This window comes from Vombatus ursinus, unplaced genomic scaffold (genome assembly GCF_900497805.2).
Source record: "Vombatus ursinus unplaced genomic scaffold, bare-nosed wombat genome assembly UNPS02014935.1, whole genome shotgun sequence".
Lineage (NCBI taxonomy): Eukaryota > Metazoa > Chordata > Mammalia > Diprotodontia > Vombatidae > Vombatus > Vombatus ursinus.
Window position 1 is genome coordinate 4,923,897 of NW_020954713.1, and position 15,328 is coordinate 4,939,224.

The 15,328-nt window shown below is 45.9% G+C and overlaps 1 protein-coding gene across 1 annotated transcript in view; it reads right to left on the bottom strand.

The window, feature by feature from the left end:
- Window positions 1-2,696: 2,696 nt before the first annotated feature.
- The window catches only part of MMP17 (matrix metallopeptidase 17), a 59,778-nt gene continuing 47,146 nt past the window's right edge, over window positions 2,697-15,328 (bottom strand). Inside the window, exons 7-10 of the mRNA XM_027844186.1 lie at window positions 10,217-10,299; window positions 7,750-7,902; window positions 4,512-4,769; window positions 2,697-3,276 (exon numbers count right to left, since the gene is read on the bottom strand). Coding sequence (XP_027699987.1) covers window positions 2,942-3,276; window positions 4,512-4,769; window positions 7,750-7,902; window positions 10,217-10,299 — 829 coding nt within the window. The 3' untranslated portion in view covers window positions 2,697-2,941. The remainder of the gene's footprint in view (window positions 3,277-4,511; window positions 4,770-7,749; window positions 7,903-10,216; window positions 10,300-15,328) is intronic.

The window sequence follows — 15,328 nt, forward strand, 5'->3', positions numbered from 1 at the left end:
TTGTATCCCCAGTGCCTAGCACACCCTTCATAAATGCTTGCTGATTGATTCTTCTCGAAGGCTATCTGAAGGGAGCACAAGCCTTGGTAGGTCCTGCTCTATTCACTGTGCCACCTAGCTGTTCGAGGATGATGGAAGAGGAGAAAGTCTTGAAGACCACCTACCAAGGCACACAGGTTATAGAAGCATAGATTTTGACCTTAGTGGCCTTCTAGTCCCAAAATGAGGCAAAGGGTCTTGTGAATATGAATCCAGCTATCTTTCTTCTGAACCTCAGGGCATCCCATTATCTTTGTTGGTGGAAAGAGCATCCACACCAAATAAATCCCAGAGCCAGGACCCTGTGAGGGGCTAACAACCAGATTGGAGGCAGGGGCAGGGCTGGCACTGGTCACTTTGTCCCTGTAGAAGGAGGGAGCTGAGGGCCTGAGTTGAAGCTGGTAGACTCAGGAACAGTAATCAGGGCTGGGGGATCAGTGAGAGTACCCTCATTCACTGGCTGCTTCTCCTGGTCCCAGGCCAGATTGAGGACACCAGAAATAGACCCCAGGGTCTTGAGACTAGTACAGTGGGAAGAGTACTGGTTTTGTAATCAGAGAATCTGGGTTCACAACTTGCCACACTCATTACCAGAGTGACGTTGGGCAAATCACAACCCTCTGGGTCTCTATTTTTCCCTCTGTAAAATGAGGGAATTGGGAGTAGATGGTTTCTAAGGTGCCTTCCTGGTCTGGATTTATGACCCTATAATCTTACAACCCTGAGGCCCTGGCCAATCCATGGGCCTGTGGGCCAAGACCTCAGTGACTCTCGCAGGAACTACAGGAAATCAGGCTGTAACCACGAAGCCAGTCCTGGAACTGAGATCTGAACACCTGGCTCCCAGTTTCCAGGGCTGGTCCCAGACGCTGTCTCTGCTGTCCCCTGGTGGTGAAATGCACAAATCTTCATTGCATTTCCCATCCTAAACCCTGCTCAGGACTCCACTCACCTGTGGTGGGCAGGGCTTTCTCTAGTGCAGCATCTCATCACCCCACATTTCAGCTAAGGTAGGGACAGACTTAGGGGCACGGGGCATAGGAGAGAACTCTCCCTCTTCTCCCCCGCCCCGAAATCTCTGGCCATGACTGCCAAATCCTGGCATGGGAGAAACAGCCCTGGGCTGAGTCGGAGGATATAGGCTCTCCACCTGGCTCTGTAATTGACACGCTCTTTGACCTTGGCTGTCATTTATCCTCTCTAGGTCTCGGCTCCCTCTTCTGTAAAATGGTGCGCGGGGACACTGGCTCTCAATCATTTTGGTCTCAAAAAGTTAGGCTTTATTGTCTTAAAAGTGATTGAGGATCCTCCTCTACCCAAAAGCTTTTTTTTTTTTAATATGGGCTATATCTATCAATATTCATTGTATTAGAAATTAAAATTTCAATATTTATTGTAAAAATAGCTTTGACCTTGCAGACCCTCCAAAAAGACTGCACCTTGAGGACCAGTGGATCACGGACCTTAGAAATCATCTTGTACAGCCCCTTCATTTTACAGACAAGGGAACTGAGGCCCAGAGAAAAGTGATCTGTCCAGATGAACACACCCAGTAAGTGTTAGATGCTCCCTAGAATCCACTGCCACCTTCCGACTGGAGATGAAACTTGTCCCAAGGTTACCAGCTTCCTAGTGATGGGCAGCTTGGCAGGGCAGAAACTATGGCCCTGGACTTGGAGCCAGGATAGACCTGAGTTCAGAAACACAGACACACTCAGGGCTGACAAATCAAGAAGCTGGATGAGTCTATACAGCAAAAAACTCAGACATCAGAGCTGTATACAAAGCAGGAAGAGATTGTGTTTGATTCCAATACCACGCACAGAGACAATGAGATCATCCCTAGATGTTCAACTCCTGAAGATCCCCAACCACTCACCCCTGACCAGCCCTCTGGGAAGTTTCTGTGGAAGGCAGAGAGATGGCCAACTGCAGGGTACTTTGTGTCCTGCCTTCTCAGGGAAATGGGCCTCAGAACTGGACCAACCATTGTCAGCAGAGGCCTAACAACTCCTGGTCTCCTGTGGGGCTGAGCTGTCCTTTGATGGGTCTTTTAATGGCTGTATTCTATACCATGGAGCCCATGCCTCTGCGGTGGGGAAATTCCAGGGATGGGGTTGTCTTGGAGCCAAGGGGCACCTTGATTGCAAAGACTCGGGTGTTTCTGAATAAATGTCAAGCTGTGTTTGTACCCTGTTCTAAGAGGTAAAGATGGCCATTTGGGGAGATGGGATGGACTTACTGATGCTTCTTGACACTCAAATGAGAATGGGAAGCCTCCTTGAGGGGAAAATAGAGCATATTTGCTTTGGGGATCCCCTGCTCTGTGGGCTCTTTCCTTGGGGGAAGGGACAATAGTGGTCAGAGATGGTCACTTCCCAGGAAGGGGCCCAGACAGCTGGGCCTTTGCTTCAGATATGGGGTTACAGGGCAAAGGCTGTCAAGCGAGATTGGTTTTCCTTGTAGAGACATCTTCCTGGGCCCTGGGGCTTGGAAGAGTGAGTTAGGGGCCTCACCCTGTGCCTCTTCCTGTGTCCAACAGCCTTGAAGATTTACTGACTGTCTGGCCAGAGTCCGACCAGTCCCTCTAGGACAGTGGAAGACAATTGTGTTGTTTGCTGTTTCCCACCCACCCCCACCCCCACCTGCTCCAGGGCCCTTCAGCTTCTGTGAGGCCAGGATGAAAGAGCTTTGGACCATGGGCTGATAGAGGCCTCATCCTTATCTTCAAGGCTGAGTTAGAAGAAAAGAGTTGACTGCAACTCCAAACTGCACCATGTTCTCCTGGAGAATATCTCACCAGCCCTGGGAGGGGGGGATCCCTGCCCTTGGTGTTGGCTGTGAGTGGTCCCTGGGGGGAGCAACCCCAGCTCTTCCCTCTCCCAGCCCAGCATCAGTGGTGTCATAGCACTGTGGCCATCGGGGCTGCTGTCCAGAGGCTGGCCACTGCCAGCTGGGCCACGAGCAGCTTGGAGATGTGCCCCAAAGAGGAAGCATTGGATGTGCAGGAGCAGACCTCATAACCACCGTCTGAGCGGCTCTCGTCATGTTGGCCGGGCCTCGAGCGGGCCCCAGTCCTGGCTCCCTCAGCTCTGACTTCATTCTCAGGGCCATCGGCCTGCATGTCACTACACACCAACCAGTCCTTGGCAGTGGACTGTGGGTAGCCAGGTGCGGCCTCCAGCTCACTGTCCAGTACTTTCCAGTAGTCTTTGCCCCTGAAGAAATACGAGGCCCCTGGGGACAAAGACAAAGACATCCATACATGGGGGGAGGGTGTTGGGATTGAGATCAAACTTTGCTCCTGCTATTCCCACCCTTACAGGCCACAGCTTGCTCTCCTCCTGAGGCCTGGCCCAGGGACCTACTCTGCAGGAGGGTAGACTCAGACTAGGCAGCAGAAAGGACTGTTGAATGGGACGGATTTTTGGCTAAATGCTGAGGTTGTTAGAAGGAATCTTCTCTGATCAGGGAGTGATGTTTTTGTGTTCGTGCGTGTGTAGTATATAATGTCTACATCTGTCTAGAATTCTGTAGCTAGATAGTTTGTATGTCCAGGTATACATGTAGATATATTTCTGATGATGTATACACGCATGTTTGAGCGTGTACATATATCTAAGAGCTTTAGATACCATTGAGGGTGGGAGGATCCGATCTCACAGAATTGCCCCATGGGTAGCTGTCTCCCGGGGCCCCGGGGAGCTTCCCTTCTTCTCTGCACCTCACTCTTATGGGATCCACAATATACAGATTTAGAGCTGGAAGGAACCTCAGCAGCATCTAGTCCAAAATCCCTCATTTCACAGAAGAAACTGAGGTGTAGAGGGAAAGTGACTCGCTCAAGGTCACCCAGGCAGTAGAATAACACAATCAAGGTTTGAACCCGGTTTCTTTGTCTGTGATTCCAGGTTTTCTGCCTCTGATTACTTTTCCATTATACCACACTGTCTTGTACTCTTCTCTAAATGTTGTGTGTATGAGTTGTGTCTCCCCCTTCCATGACTGTGAGCTTCCTGAGGGCAGGGCTACGGTCTCAGCATGACCACTTCTGTCTCTCCTCAGACTGTGAGCTCCCCAGAGCTAGTGAACCTGGGTGCCGTTGTATGCACGCGTATATAGCTGCTCCCTTCTAAGGTTACTTTGCATCTACTGTATGTGTGTTTTGTATATAGCACTTCTGACTGTACACATTGTTTCCTTCATTAGAATGCAATCGCCTTGACGGCAGGGACTGTGTCACTTTTGTGTTTGGGATACAACAGGTCCTCTGGGTTCTGGTTCTAAGTGATGTTGAGCCAGACCCATTCAATGGGGCCCTGTAAGGGTGCGGTGGATGTAACCACGGCCTAAGGACAGACACAGGATTTGGGGTGGTGAACTTGGGGTGTGGGTGGGCAACATTTCTGACCCTTGGATGGACAAGTCCCAGACGCTGTTGGGAAGCTTCCTGGGCTTGGCAGGGGACTCACCATCAGACCAGCGCATGGCATCATCCAGGATGCTGGGGATCCCCCTCCACAGAGGGCTCTCTGCGGGGTACCCGGGGTCCATCCTCCGAGCATGGTCATCATAGCGCCAGTATAGATGGTCCTTAAAGAAATAAGTCTTGTCATTGTGGGCCCAGGAGAAGGCAGCATCGATGCCACCTGGCGGGAGGCTGAAGTCGGAGACAGGCCGAGGGTATCCTTCCTCAACGTTATTGTCTTTAAAGACCCAGTATCTGTCTCCTGGGGGGAGAGGAAACAGGCATGGAGCAAGAAAATGGCAGCTGTAAAGTGGTGGGAGCTTGGGAAGGAAGGGGTAAGGTTGGCAAAAGGTAGTAGCTGGGGGATGGGAGGGACGAGTCCTAGACCAGCGCTGCCTCACAGATGGATGGAGCGCATCCTCTCAAGCTCTCAACCCATGCGGTCCAGCGGAAAGAACACTAGACTTGGAGTCAGAGAGGTCTGATTCACACCCCTGTCTTTGTAAACAAACTTTTGTGATCTTGGGCAAATCACTTGCCTCTCTGGGCCTCAGTTTCCTCACCTCTAAATTAGAGGTGTCAAATGTGCACATTCCAGCCGCAACAGTCCCGAGTTCAGCCCCAACCAATTTAAAATGTAATTGGGAGGGGCAACTAGGTGGCGCAGTGGATAGAGTACTGGCCCTGGAGTCAGGAGGACCTGGGTTCAAATCTGGCCTCAGACACTTGGCACTTAATAGCTGTGTGACTCTGGGCAAGTCACTTAACCCCATTGCCTAACCCCCCAAAAAAATGTAATTGGGAAATATTTCACAAAATAAATAAAAATAAAACATTGATAACATTATATTTTAAAACTAAGTTAAACTATGCGGCCAGCAGGGATTCTTCTACATGGATCAGTGGCCCGTGCTGCTATTTAAATTTGTTGCCACTGACGCAGATGACTTCTGAGGTCTCTCCTAGCTTGGATTCTCAGACTCCGTGACCTTTTCTTTCACCACCAAGGAAAGCTCCTGGAATGACTCTCCTGGCCTCTGTTCTCCTTTCACTCATTCCTCAACCCCCTTGCACTTAGGCCTCCAACGTCTTCATTCAGCTGAAAGTGCTCTTTGTGAGGTTACCAATGACCTCCAAATGGCCACGTCCAATGGCCTCTCCCTTCTCCAGTCCACCCTCCACTCGGATATTAAGTTGATTTTCCTAAAGCATAAGTCTAACCATGTCACTCTCCTTCTCAAGAAGCTCTGGGGCTCCCTTTTGCCTTTAGTATAAACTACAAAATCCTCTGCTAGACATTTAAAGCCCTATACTGTCTGTGTCTGACCTACCTTTCCAGGCTTATTTCACATTGCTCCCTTTCAATTAGGTGGTGCAATGGATAAAACGCTGGGGCTGGAGTCAGCAGTACCCCAAGTTCAAATCCAGCTCTGGGCCAGTCACTTAACCTCTGTCTACCTCAGTTTCCTCATCTGTAAAATGGGGATGTTGTTGTTTGGTTGTTTCAGTTGTATCTGACTCTTTGTGACACCATTTTGGAGTTTTCTTGATAAAGATCCTGGAGTGGCTTGCCATTTCCTTCTCCAGTTTATTTAACAGATGAGGAAACTGAGCAAACAGGGTGAAGTGACTTGCCCAGGGTCCCACAGCTAGGAAGTGTCTGAGGCCGGATTTGAACTCAGGAAGATAAGTCTTCATGACTCCAGACGCAGTGCTCTATGCACTATGGCGCCACCTAGCTACGTCCCAGGGTTGCTGTGAAGAATGAATGAAATGATATTTGTAAAGTGTTTAGCACAGTGCCCAGAATATGGTAGGCATTTAACAAACACTTGTTTCCTTCCTTCCTACTGTACACTCACACACACATACACACACACAGCAGTTCCAGTCCAATTGGCCTATTTTCACTTCCTTGTATAGAATGCTTCTCCCACCTCCACGCCTTTGCAAAGGTGGTCCCCCAAGTCTGGAATAATCTCCCTCCATCCTTCTGCCCTTTAGAATCACCAGTTTCTTCAAAACTCAGCTCAAATACTGCCTTTCATGCAAGGCCTTTCTTGACCCTCCAGTTGCTAGTGGCCACTTTCCCAAAGAAATTTTGTATTTTGTGTACATTTTGCATTTCCTTATATGAGTCCATGTTGTTTCGCCTGGTTGAATATAAGCTTCTTGAGGGCAGAGACTGCATTATTTTTGTCTCTGTAGCCCCAGCATCCATCACAGACCCTGAAGTATATAGTGGGTGCTTAACAGATGTTTATTGAATGGATGCAGAGTAAGAATGAATTTGGGCCCTCTTCTCATTTCTCTCTATACTTTCTCAGTGACTGAATCAGCTCCCATGGGTCCAATGATCATCTTTACAAAGACGATTCACAAATTTATAGATCAGCCTTGCTACATAGCCATAGTTTCACATCTCTAACTGTAGACTGGGGCATCCTCAGCTGGATATCTCATAGACATCTCAAAAACATCCTGTGCAAAATGGAATTCATTATCTTCCCTTCTAAACCCACCCCTCCTCTATTTCCCCATTAGACAGCTAAGTGGATAGAATTATGGGCTCAGACATTTACTAGCTAGGGGACCCTGGGTAAGTCACTTAACCTCTTAGCCTTAGTTTCTTAACTTAGCCTCAGTTTCCTCAACTCTAAAAGGGTGATGATAACTGTATCTATCTCATTGTGAGGATCAAATAAAATAGTATTTGTAAAATATTTGGCACAATGCCTGGCACATAGTAGACACATAATAAATATTTGTTTCCTTCCTCCATAACTTCTCGGTGCAGCCTAATATTATATTAGTTGTTTCTTTTTTTTGTTTGTTTGGTTTTTTTTTTTTTGCTGTGATAGCATACAGTTGACTAGTCTCGAGTGTGATGTCCACTAAAACCTCCAGATCTTTTTCAGATGAGCTACTGTCTAGCCATACCTTTTCCATCTTGTGCCCATGAAGCTGATAATTTTTTTTTGTACTGGCACACATGGTCTTAGTTGCTGGCTAAAGGAATTATACAGGGTCACACAGCCCATATATAGCAGGTTTTCCAAAACTCTGAGGCCAGTCCTGCATTCATTATGCTGTCTCTATTTGTTCTCATTTATTAAAGCAAGTCCCCTAAAGATTCTACCAGGTATGCTTTGTTAATCCTGTTCTGGGGCACTTTTCTTTACAAATAAAAATTTCAGACCTGTCCCGGATCTCCTCTCTAGGTCAGGGTGGGAACCTCTCACCTTTAAAGAAGACAATCTTGTGGTCACTGGTCCTCTCATAGACAGCATCCACACTATCCAGGTGGAGTGGAAGACCCCTCCAGAAGCGGTGGATCTGGGCGGGCTGTAGGGAAACCAGGTGCCTGTCCCGGGTCAGCCTCCAGAAATACTTGCCTGGGAAAGGAGAAAGGACATGGGTGTGGGTGAGCATAGCTCCCCACAGGCTTCTCTGCTCCCCCTTATCCTCCCACTCATCTGGAATACTCAAGATGAGTTAGAAAAATTCATAATGAGACTTCTAGAGAACCTCTAATATAAACCCTTACAGCAGCTGGCACAGTAGATAGAGCACTGGGCCTGAGTTCCCGAATTCAAATCTGGCCTCAGACATTATTAGCTGTGTGACCCTGGGCTAGTCACTTAACCCTGTGCGCCTCAGTTTCCTCATCTGTCAAATGAGCTAGAGAAGGAAATGGCAAATCACTCCAGCATCTCTGTCAAGAAAACCCTAAATAGGGTTAGGAAGAGTTGGACATGACTTAAATGACTCAATAACATGTGTCAAGGACTCTGTTAAGTACTAGAAATACAAAAAAAAAAAAAGGCAAAAACAGTCCCTGCTTTTAAGGAGCTCACCGTCTGATGGGACAGACAAGCAGCAAACAATTATGTACAAATGAAATGTGTTAGGCCGCTAGGTGGGCGCCATAGTGCATAGAGCGCCAAGCCTGAAGTCTGGAAGACTGATTTTCCCAAGTTAAAATCTGGCATCAGACAGTTACTAGCTTTGTGACTCTGGGTAAGTCACTTAACCCTGTTTGCCTCAGTTTCCTCATCTGTCAAATGAGCCGGAGAAGGAAATGGCACACCACTCTGGTATCTTTGCCGAGAAAACCCCAAATGAGGTCACGAGAGTCAGACACGACTGAAATGATCTGACAACACAGATGAATTGGAGACACATAAGCATGCTTGGAAGGAGCATCAATATGTATATTCAAGACTTCTATTATGAGTTCGGGAGCCAGGGAAGAGAACAAGAGGATGGATGAGCCAGGTACTGAACCCCTGAGGAAAGAAGCAGACTGTCCTGGAAGCTGGTAGACAAAGGCTACCTGAATTTCCCATTATACCAGATAGCACCTTGCCTCTCTGACACTCAGGTTCCTCTTCGACAAGGTGAGGGTGGGTGGTTGGGAGGAGCAGATGATTTCTGCAGACCCTTCTAGCATCGTCACTGGTTGTCCCTCATTTCTGGAATGCTCTGCATCCTCATCTCCATCTTTGGGCTTCCTTCCGGTCCCAGCTAAAATCCCACCTTCTACAGGAAGCCTTTCCTGGTCTTCTTTACTTCAAGCGTCTTCCCTTTACGGATAACCACCCATTCATCCTCACATATCTTGTTTGTACATAGCCATCTACTTGTTACCTCCCCCATCAGACTGTGCTCTCCTCCAGAGCAGAGACTGTCTTTGTTTCCCCTGAACTCAGTACAGTGCCTGTCGAATAGTAGGCACTTAATAAATGCTTACTGACTTGATCGTTATTATACTGGTCTTACAGATGAAGAAACTGAGGCACAGAGAGGTTAAGTCACTTGTCCAGTCACACAGCTAGTAAGCATCCAAGGCAGGATTCAAACCAAGGTCTTTCTGACTCTTAATCCAGTGCTCTCTCCACTGTACCATGCTGCCTGGAAAAGGAGGAAGGTACTGGAGGTAAGTATATTAGGAGTACAGAAACATTGAGCAATCAGTCAACAAGCATTTTTTGACTACTATTATGTGCCAAGCACTGCTAAATGCTGTGGAAATAGAATGACAGAGTTGGCCAAGGACAGGAAGAGACAGGGGTCTGATGGTTTCCTGGTAGTGAGGGTGAGCATGCCTGCACACACATAGACATAGAAATACATACATCCTGAAAAATTTACTCTTATAACCATACATATTCATTGTACCCCACATAATAATAACAGAAAGCGCATATGGTATTTCAAGGTTTGCAAAGCATTTTACTAACATCTCATATGATTTATACAACAACCCTGTGTGGTAGGTGCTATTATCATCCTCATTTTTCAGATGGGGAAACTGAGGCTGAGAGAGAGGGAGTGACTTGATTAGGGTTATATAGCTAGGATGTGTTTGAAGCAGGATTCAAACTCAGGTCTTCCTGGCTCCAAGTCCCATGCACTATCCATTATGACACCTAGCTGACCCCGGCACAGAAATACACAGGCACTGATGTAGACACATACATAAGAGTCCATTTATGCATGTGATGTCTCACCATCCATCTTCACTAATTCAACTGCTCTGCCTCCCTGAAAAACCTTCTCCCAAGGGTCCACTCCCCTCCTCACCCCTGCCATTTCCAGCCCCATTCTGGGCTCTGATGGAGGTGAGGATACATGTGTCAACTCCTAATCTCCTTGGTCCTCAGTTTTCCCCATCTTTCAAATGATACCCACTCTCCCTGCTGCTACCTTTGAAGAAGAAGGCTTCCCCTCGGATCTGGGCCACAGCATCAAAGTTAGCATTGCACCGATGGGGTATATCCTTCCTTTGCCTGTGGAGAGATCCCAGCCCCTGTCTGGTCAGATGAGGTCTTTCTCAGAGACACCGGTCCCCTTGCCCTCCCTCCACTCTGGATAATTCAAAATAGCAGATTACCCCCCAAACCTGGAAAATTCATAGGATCATAAGACTTAGGGATCATTTAGTCCAACCCTGATAAAAATTAATTACAATCCAAAACTGTGAGTAATTTAAAAAACAACAGGGGACAATCCAAAGTGGCAGGGGACCCAACGGTAATTTCTCCTAGCCCCTGGGCTCCATGATGTTAATGTTCAAAAAGTTTGATTTGCTTTCCTAAATATTTTCTGCTCAGTCAATTATTAACATGAACCTGCCTTTTCTGAGACTATACTCATTGATTAAAAAAAAAAACCAACTATGGAGAAGTGCTTAGCATAGGGTCTGGCACATGGTAGGTGCTTAATACATGTTTATTGATTGAATGAAAGAGGAGACAAAAATTGAATCAGGGTAAATGTCTAAATTTAAAAAGGGGGGGAAATGGGAATGGGATCTACAAAGTATAGACCAGTGGGCTGGATTTTAATCTGGCAAAATTCTTGCACACAGATATTATTAAAGGGATGGTTACTGAATATCTATGAGCAATCACAAAAAGTCAGATTAGCCTGGCTTTTTCAAGCACAGGTTATGTTAGTCTAACTTTATTTCCTTTCCTAACAGAGCTGCTCAACTGGTAGATCAGGAGAATGCTTTAGATATAGCTTAGGTTTTTAGTTAAGCATTTGATAAAGGATCTCCTGCTATTCTTGTAGTCATTAATGATAGAATGTCAATTTGGGAGTAGGTCTCCAGTGGAGTGCCCCAGGAATCTATGCTCAGGCCTGAGTCTTGTCAATCAATTTGATAAAGACATTGCTTGCTCCTCACAGTCGTAGATGACACAAACTTGAGAGGTGTAGCTAAAATGTCGGATGACAGAAACAGGATCTGAAAAATACTCTGACTGGCTACAAAATTTGGCTGAATCTATGAAATTTAATAGAGATATATACCTGGGTGCTTGGTTTCAAAAAGTCAACTTCACAGGGATATCGAGCAGTTCAGTGGAAGAGCAATGGCTTTGGAGTCATAAGACCTGGGTTTTAGGCAGCTAGGTAAGGCAGTGGATGAAGTACTGGGTCTGGAGTCAGGAAGACCTGAGTTCAAATCCTGCTTTAGAGACCTAGTAGCTGTGGGACCCTGGGCAAATCATTTAACCACTGCCTGCCTTAGTTTCCTTAACTATAAAATGGGGATAATAATAGCACCTACTTTCCAGGGTTGTTGGGAAGATCAAATAAGATCATATTTGTAAAGTGCTTAGTATAATGCCTGGCCCTCAGTTTAATAAATGTTTGTTTTTTTTTTAAAGTTCTGTCTTGTTAGCTGTGTGACCTTGGGTAAGCACATCCTTCCTGGGCCTCAGTTTCTTCATTGGTAAATGAATTGAACTATGTATCTCTAACTATATATTGATTGAATATATATGACTCAAACTATAAATGATTGAATTAGGTATCTCTGAGGTCCCTGCCAACTCTAAATCCATGATTCTATACAAGAAGAAGTGGTTAAGGCAGTAGTTAAGACAGTCTGAAGAAGATCTGAGGGTTTTAGTGGACTGCAAGCTCCACATGAATCCATAGTCTGATATGGAAGTCAAAAAAGCCAGTGTCATCTTAGATTGGAAAGAGGCAGAGGATCCAGGAGAAGAGACTTCTAGTTTGTCTAGCCTTTGCATTAGCCAGGGGTGGGGAACCTGTGGTCTTGAGGCTATATGTGGCCCTTTAGGTCCTCAAGTGCAGCCCTTTGACGGAAACTTTGGATTCAAGTCAAAGGGCTGCACTTGAGGACTTAGAGGACCACATGTGACCTTGAAGCCGCAGGTTCCCCACCCCTGCGGCCAGACCCCAATAGGAGTATTAGGTTCAATCCTGGAAGCTGCATTTCAGGAAGGCCATGGTAAGGTGAAGAGCATCCAGAAAAGGGCAAAATAAGTAGAATGGCAAAGGGCCTCGAATACATGTTGTACAAGAATCAGTTGAAGGATTTCGCATTGTTTAACCTGGAGAAGAGAGGGCTCATAGGGGACCTAATTGCAATCTTCAAGTATCTGAAGGGTTAATTCAGAGGTGGGGAACCTGGCCAGATTGCAGAGTTAAGTAGATTATGAAATAAAAGCATGTATGTATGTGTGTATATTTTGTGTGTATTTATCTATATCTGTATTACTGAAGTCAGAAACTCGTCTTCCTGAGTTCAAATCCAGCCAGTCTCAGACAGTAGCTGTGTGATCCTGGGCAAGTCACTTAACCCTGTTTGCCTCAGTTTCCTCATCTGTCAAATGAGCTGGAGAAGGAAATGGCAAACTACTCTAGTATCTTTGCCAAGAAAGCCCCAAATGGGGTCATGAATAGTTGGACCCAAGTGATTAATGACTGAAAAACAACAACAAAATATGTATAAAGCCCACCTTCTGCAGGAAGCCTCCCCCAATCTTTCTTAATTCCAATGCTTTCCTTCTTTTAATTATCGTGAGGATCAAATTCTCCTGAAATATAGCTTGCTTTGTTTGCGTGTTGTCTCTCCCATTAGATTGCAAGCTCCTTGAGGGCAGGAACTGTCTTTTGCCTGCTTTTGTATCCGCAGTGCTTAGCATAGTGCCTTGGAACAGGTGCTTAAAAAAGGGTTATTGAATATATACATCTCACATATGGAGTGCTGGAGAGAAGGGGTTTGGTTACAAAAGATCCTGCTTTCACAGAATCATTCCTGATATCCAGAAGATGGAAACAAGCAGATAGGAGAGGATGAACAGTATGGAATAGTATGGAATAAAACGGTAAGGAAAGTTGTCAGCTAAAGAAAGAGGGTCGCTTTTTTATTTAAAGCTATGCTGGGGAAAATAGGGAGCCCCCAAAAAGGGGATTTGTTGCTGTTTAGTTGTGTCTGACTCTTCATGATCCCATTCGGAGTTTTCTGGGCAAAGAGACTGGAGTGGTTTGCCATTTCCTTCTCCAGCTCATTTTACAGATGAAGAAACTGAGGCAAACAGGGTTAAGTAACTTGCCCAGGGTCACATAGCTAGTGTCTGAGGCTGGATTTGAACTCAGATCCTCCTGACTCCAGGCCTGGCACTCTATCCACTACACCACCTAGCTGCCCCCCAAAAAGTGGTAGGGCACTACTATTTGGTTAGATGGCACAATGATATCTGAATTGAGAGAGAAGGCTGAGCCGCTCAGTTCTGATCTTGCTTGCTTTTTCTGCCAAGAAGAGTGACCTCGGTACTGGAAATGACCAAACCAAAGTGGCCAATAAGGAACTGATGCTCAGGATAATTAAGGAGATAGTAAGCAGATCTCCTACTATTTTTATGGAAAACATGGCAAGCTTGTGGACCGGAAGGTAATACAGTTAGGATTCAGAGCTGCTCAGATGGCTAGGCTCAAAGAGCAGTTAATGGCTTAATGTCAATGTGGTCGAAGTCTCCAGTGGAGTTCCCCAAGGATCTGCACTGGGCCCTGTGCTATTAAGTATTTTTAATCTTGACCTAGAGAAGGGCCTGCTCCTCAAATCTGCAGCTGACATAAAGCTGGGAGGGACAGACAGCCAATGTGTTGGATACTAGTGCTGGGATCCCAAAGGATCTGGACAGCACTGGGTTAAATCTAATAAAATGAAATCCAAATAAAATAAATGGAAAGACTTGGACTTGAATTTAAAAAGTCAACCTCACAAAGTACAGGGGAGGTGTGATCAGACAGGATTTGGTCTTCAAAAGTCTTGAGTTGTATTTTTTTTTTTTTTTAGCAGACTACTAGCTCAGTGAGTCAGCAATGTGATGTGGTGGCCAAAAAGCCACTTTATTCTTGGGCTCATTAAGGAGATGCATAGCTTCCAGGAATGAGGAGGTGACTGTCCCACTGTCCTCAGTACTGGATAGCATACAACTGGAATATGGAATCTCGTTCTGTTCCAGGCACTATAGTTTAAGAAGGACACACCAATGAATGGGAAAGTGTTCAGAAGTGAAGGGCATTGAATCTATGTCATATGAAGGAACTGGGGGTTTTGAGGACAGAAAGGGGAAGATGTAAGGGAGATGTAATTACTGGCTTCAAAGTATCTGAGAGGTTGATATGTAGAAGGATTTGACTTGTCCTGTTTGGCTCAGGAGATCAGAAAAAGGAATGATGAATAGAAGTTTCCAGGAGACCAATTTAGGCTCAGTATGAGGAAAGACTTCCTGATGATTAGTGCTGTCCCAAAGGCTGCCTGTTGGGGTGGTCGGTTGCCCCTCCTTGGAGGTCTCCTCCATAGAGTTTCTCTCTTCCTTTAACACTCAGCTCAGGCACCATCTTCTGCATGAAGCTTCCCAAACGCTAATGCCCTCCTCCCATGCTAGTCATTTTATAGTACTTTAAGGTTTGCAAAGCACTATACATATATATATATATGTTGTCTCATTTGATCCTCATAACCATCCTGGGAGGTAGATGCTATTATTATCCTTCGTTTTACAGATAAGGAAACTGAGGCTGAGAATGCCTTGCTCAGGGTCAAAAGCTAGTAAGTATCTAAGGCTGGATTTGAACTTAGGTCTTCCTGATTCCAGGTCTGATAGTCTATCTGCATTGTGTGTATGTGTATATGTGTGTGTGTGTGTGTGTGTGTGTGTGTGTATGTATGTATGTGTATATTTAATCACTTTATGCTGTATATGTATTTATTCTTTATGTACTTGTCTCCCCACCTAAGCTCCTTGCATGTAGGGATTGTTTCATTTTTGTCACTGTATGCCTAGCACATACTTGTTCACTGGTTGATTGATAGTGGGGGATTCCTTTTGGGTAGGAGTTGGACTAGATGTCCCCTTAAGTCCCTTCCAACTGAGAATTCTCTGGTTCTACGCCTCTGATTGGGTAGGAGTAGTAGAAGGGTACAGGTGTGGACTGGGGGGTCGGAACCAACCAATGTGATGGAAAACATTCCCTTCCAACATTCCTCAGAGT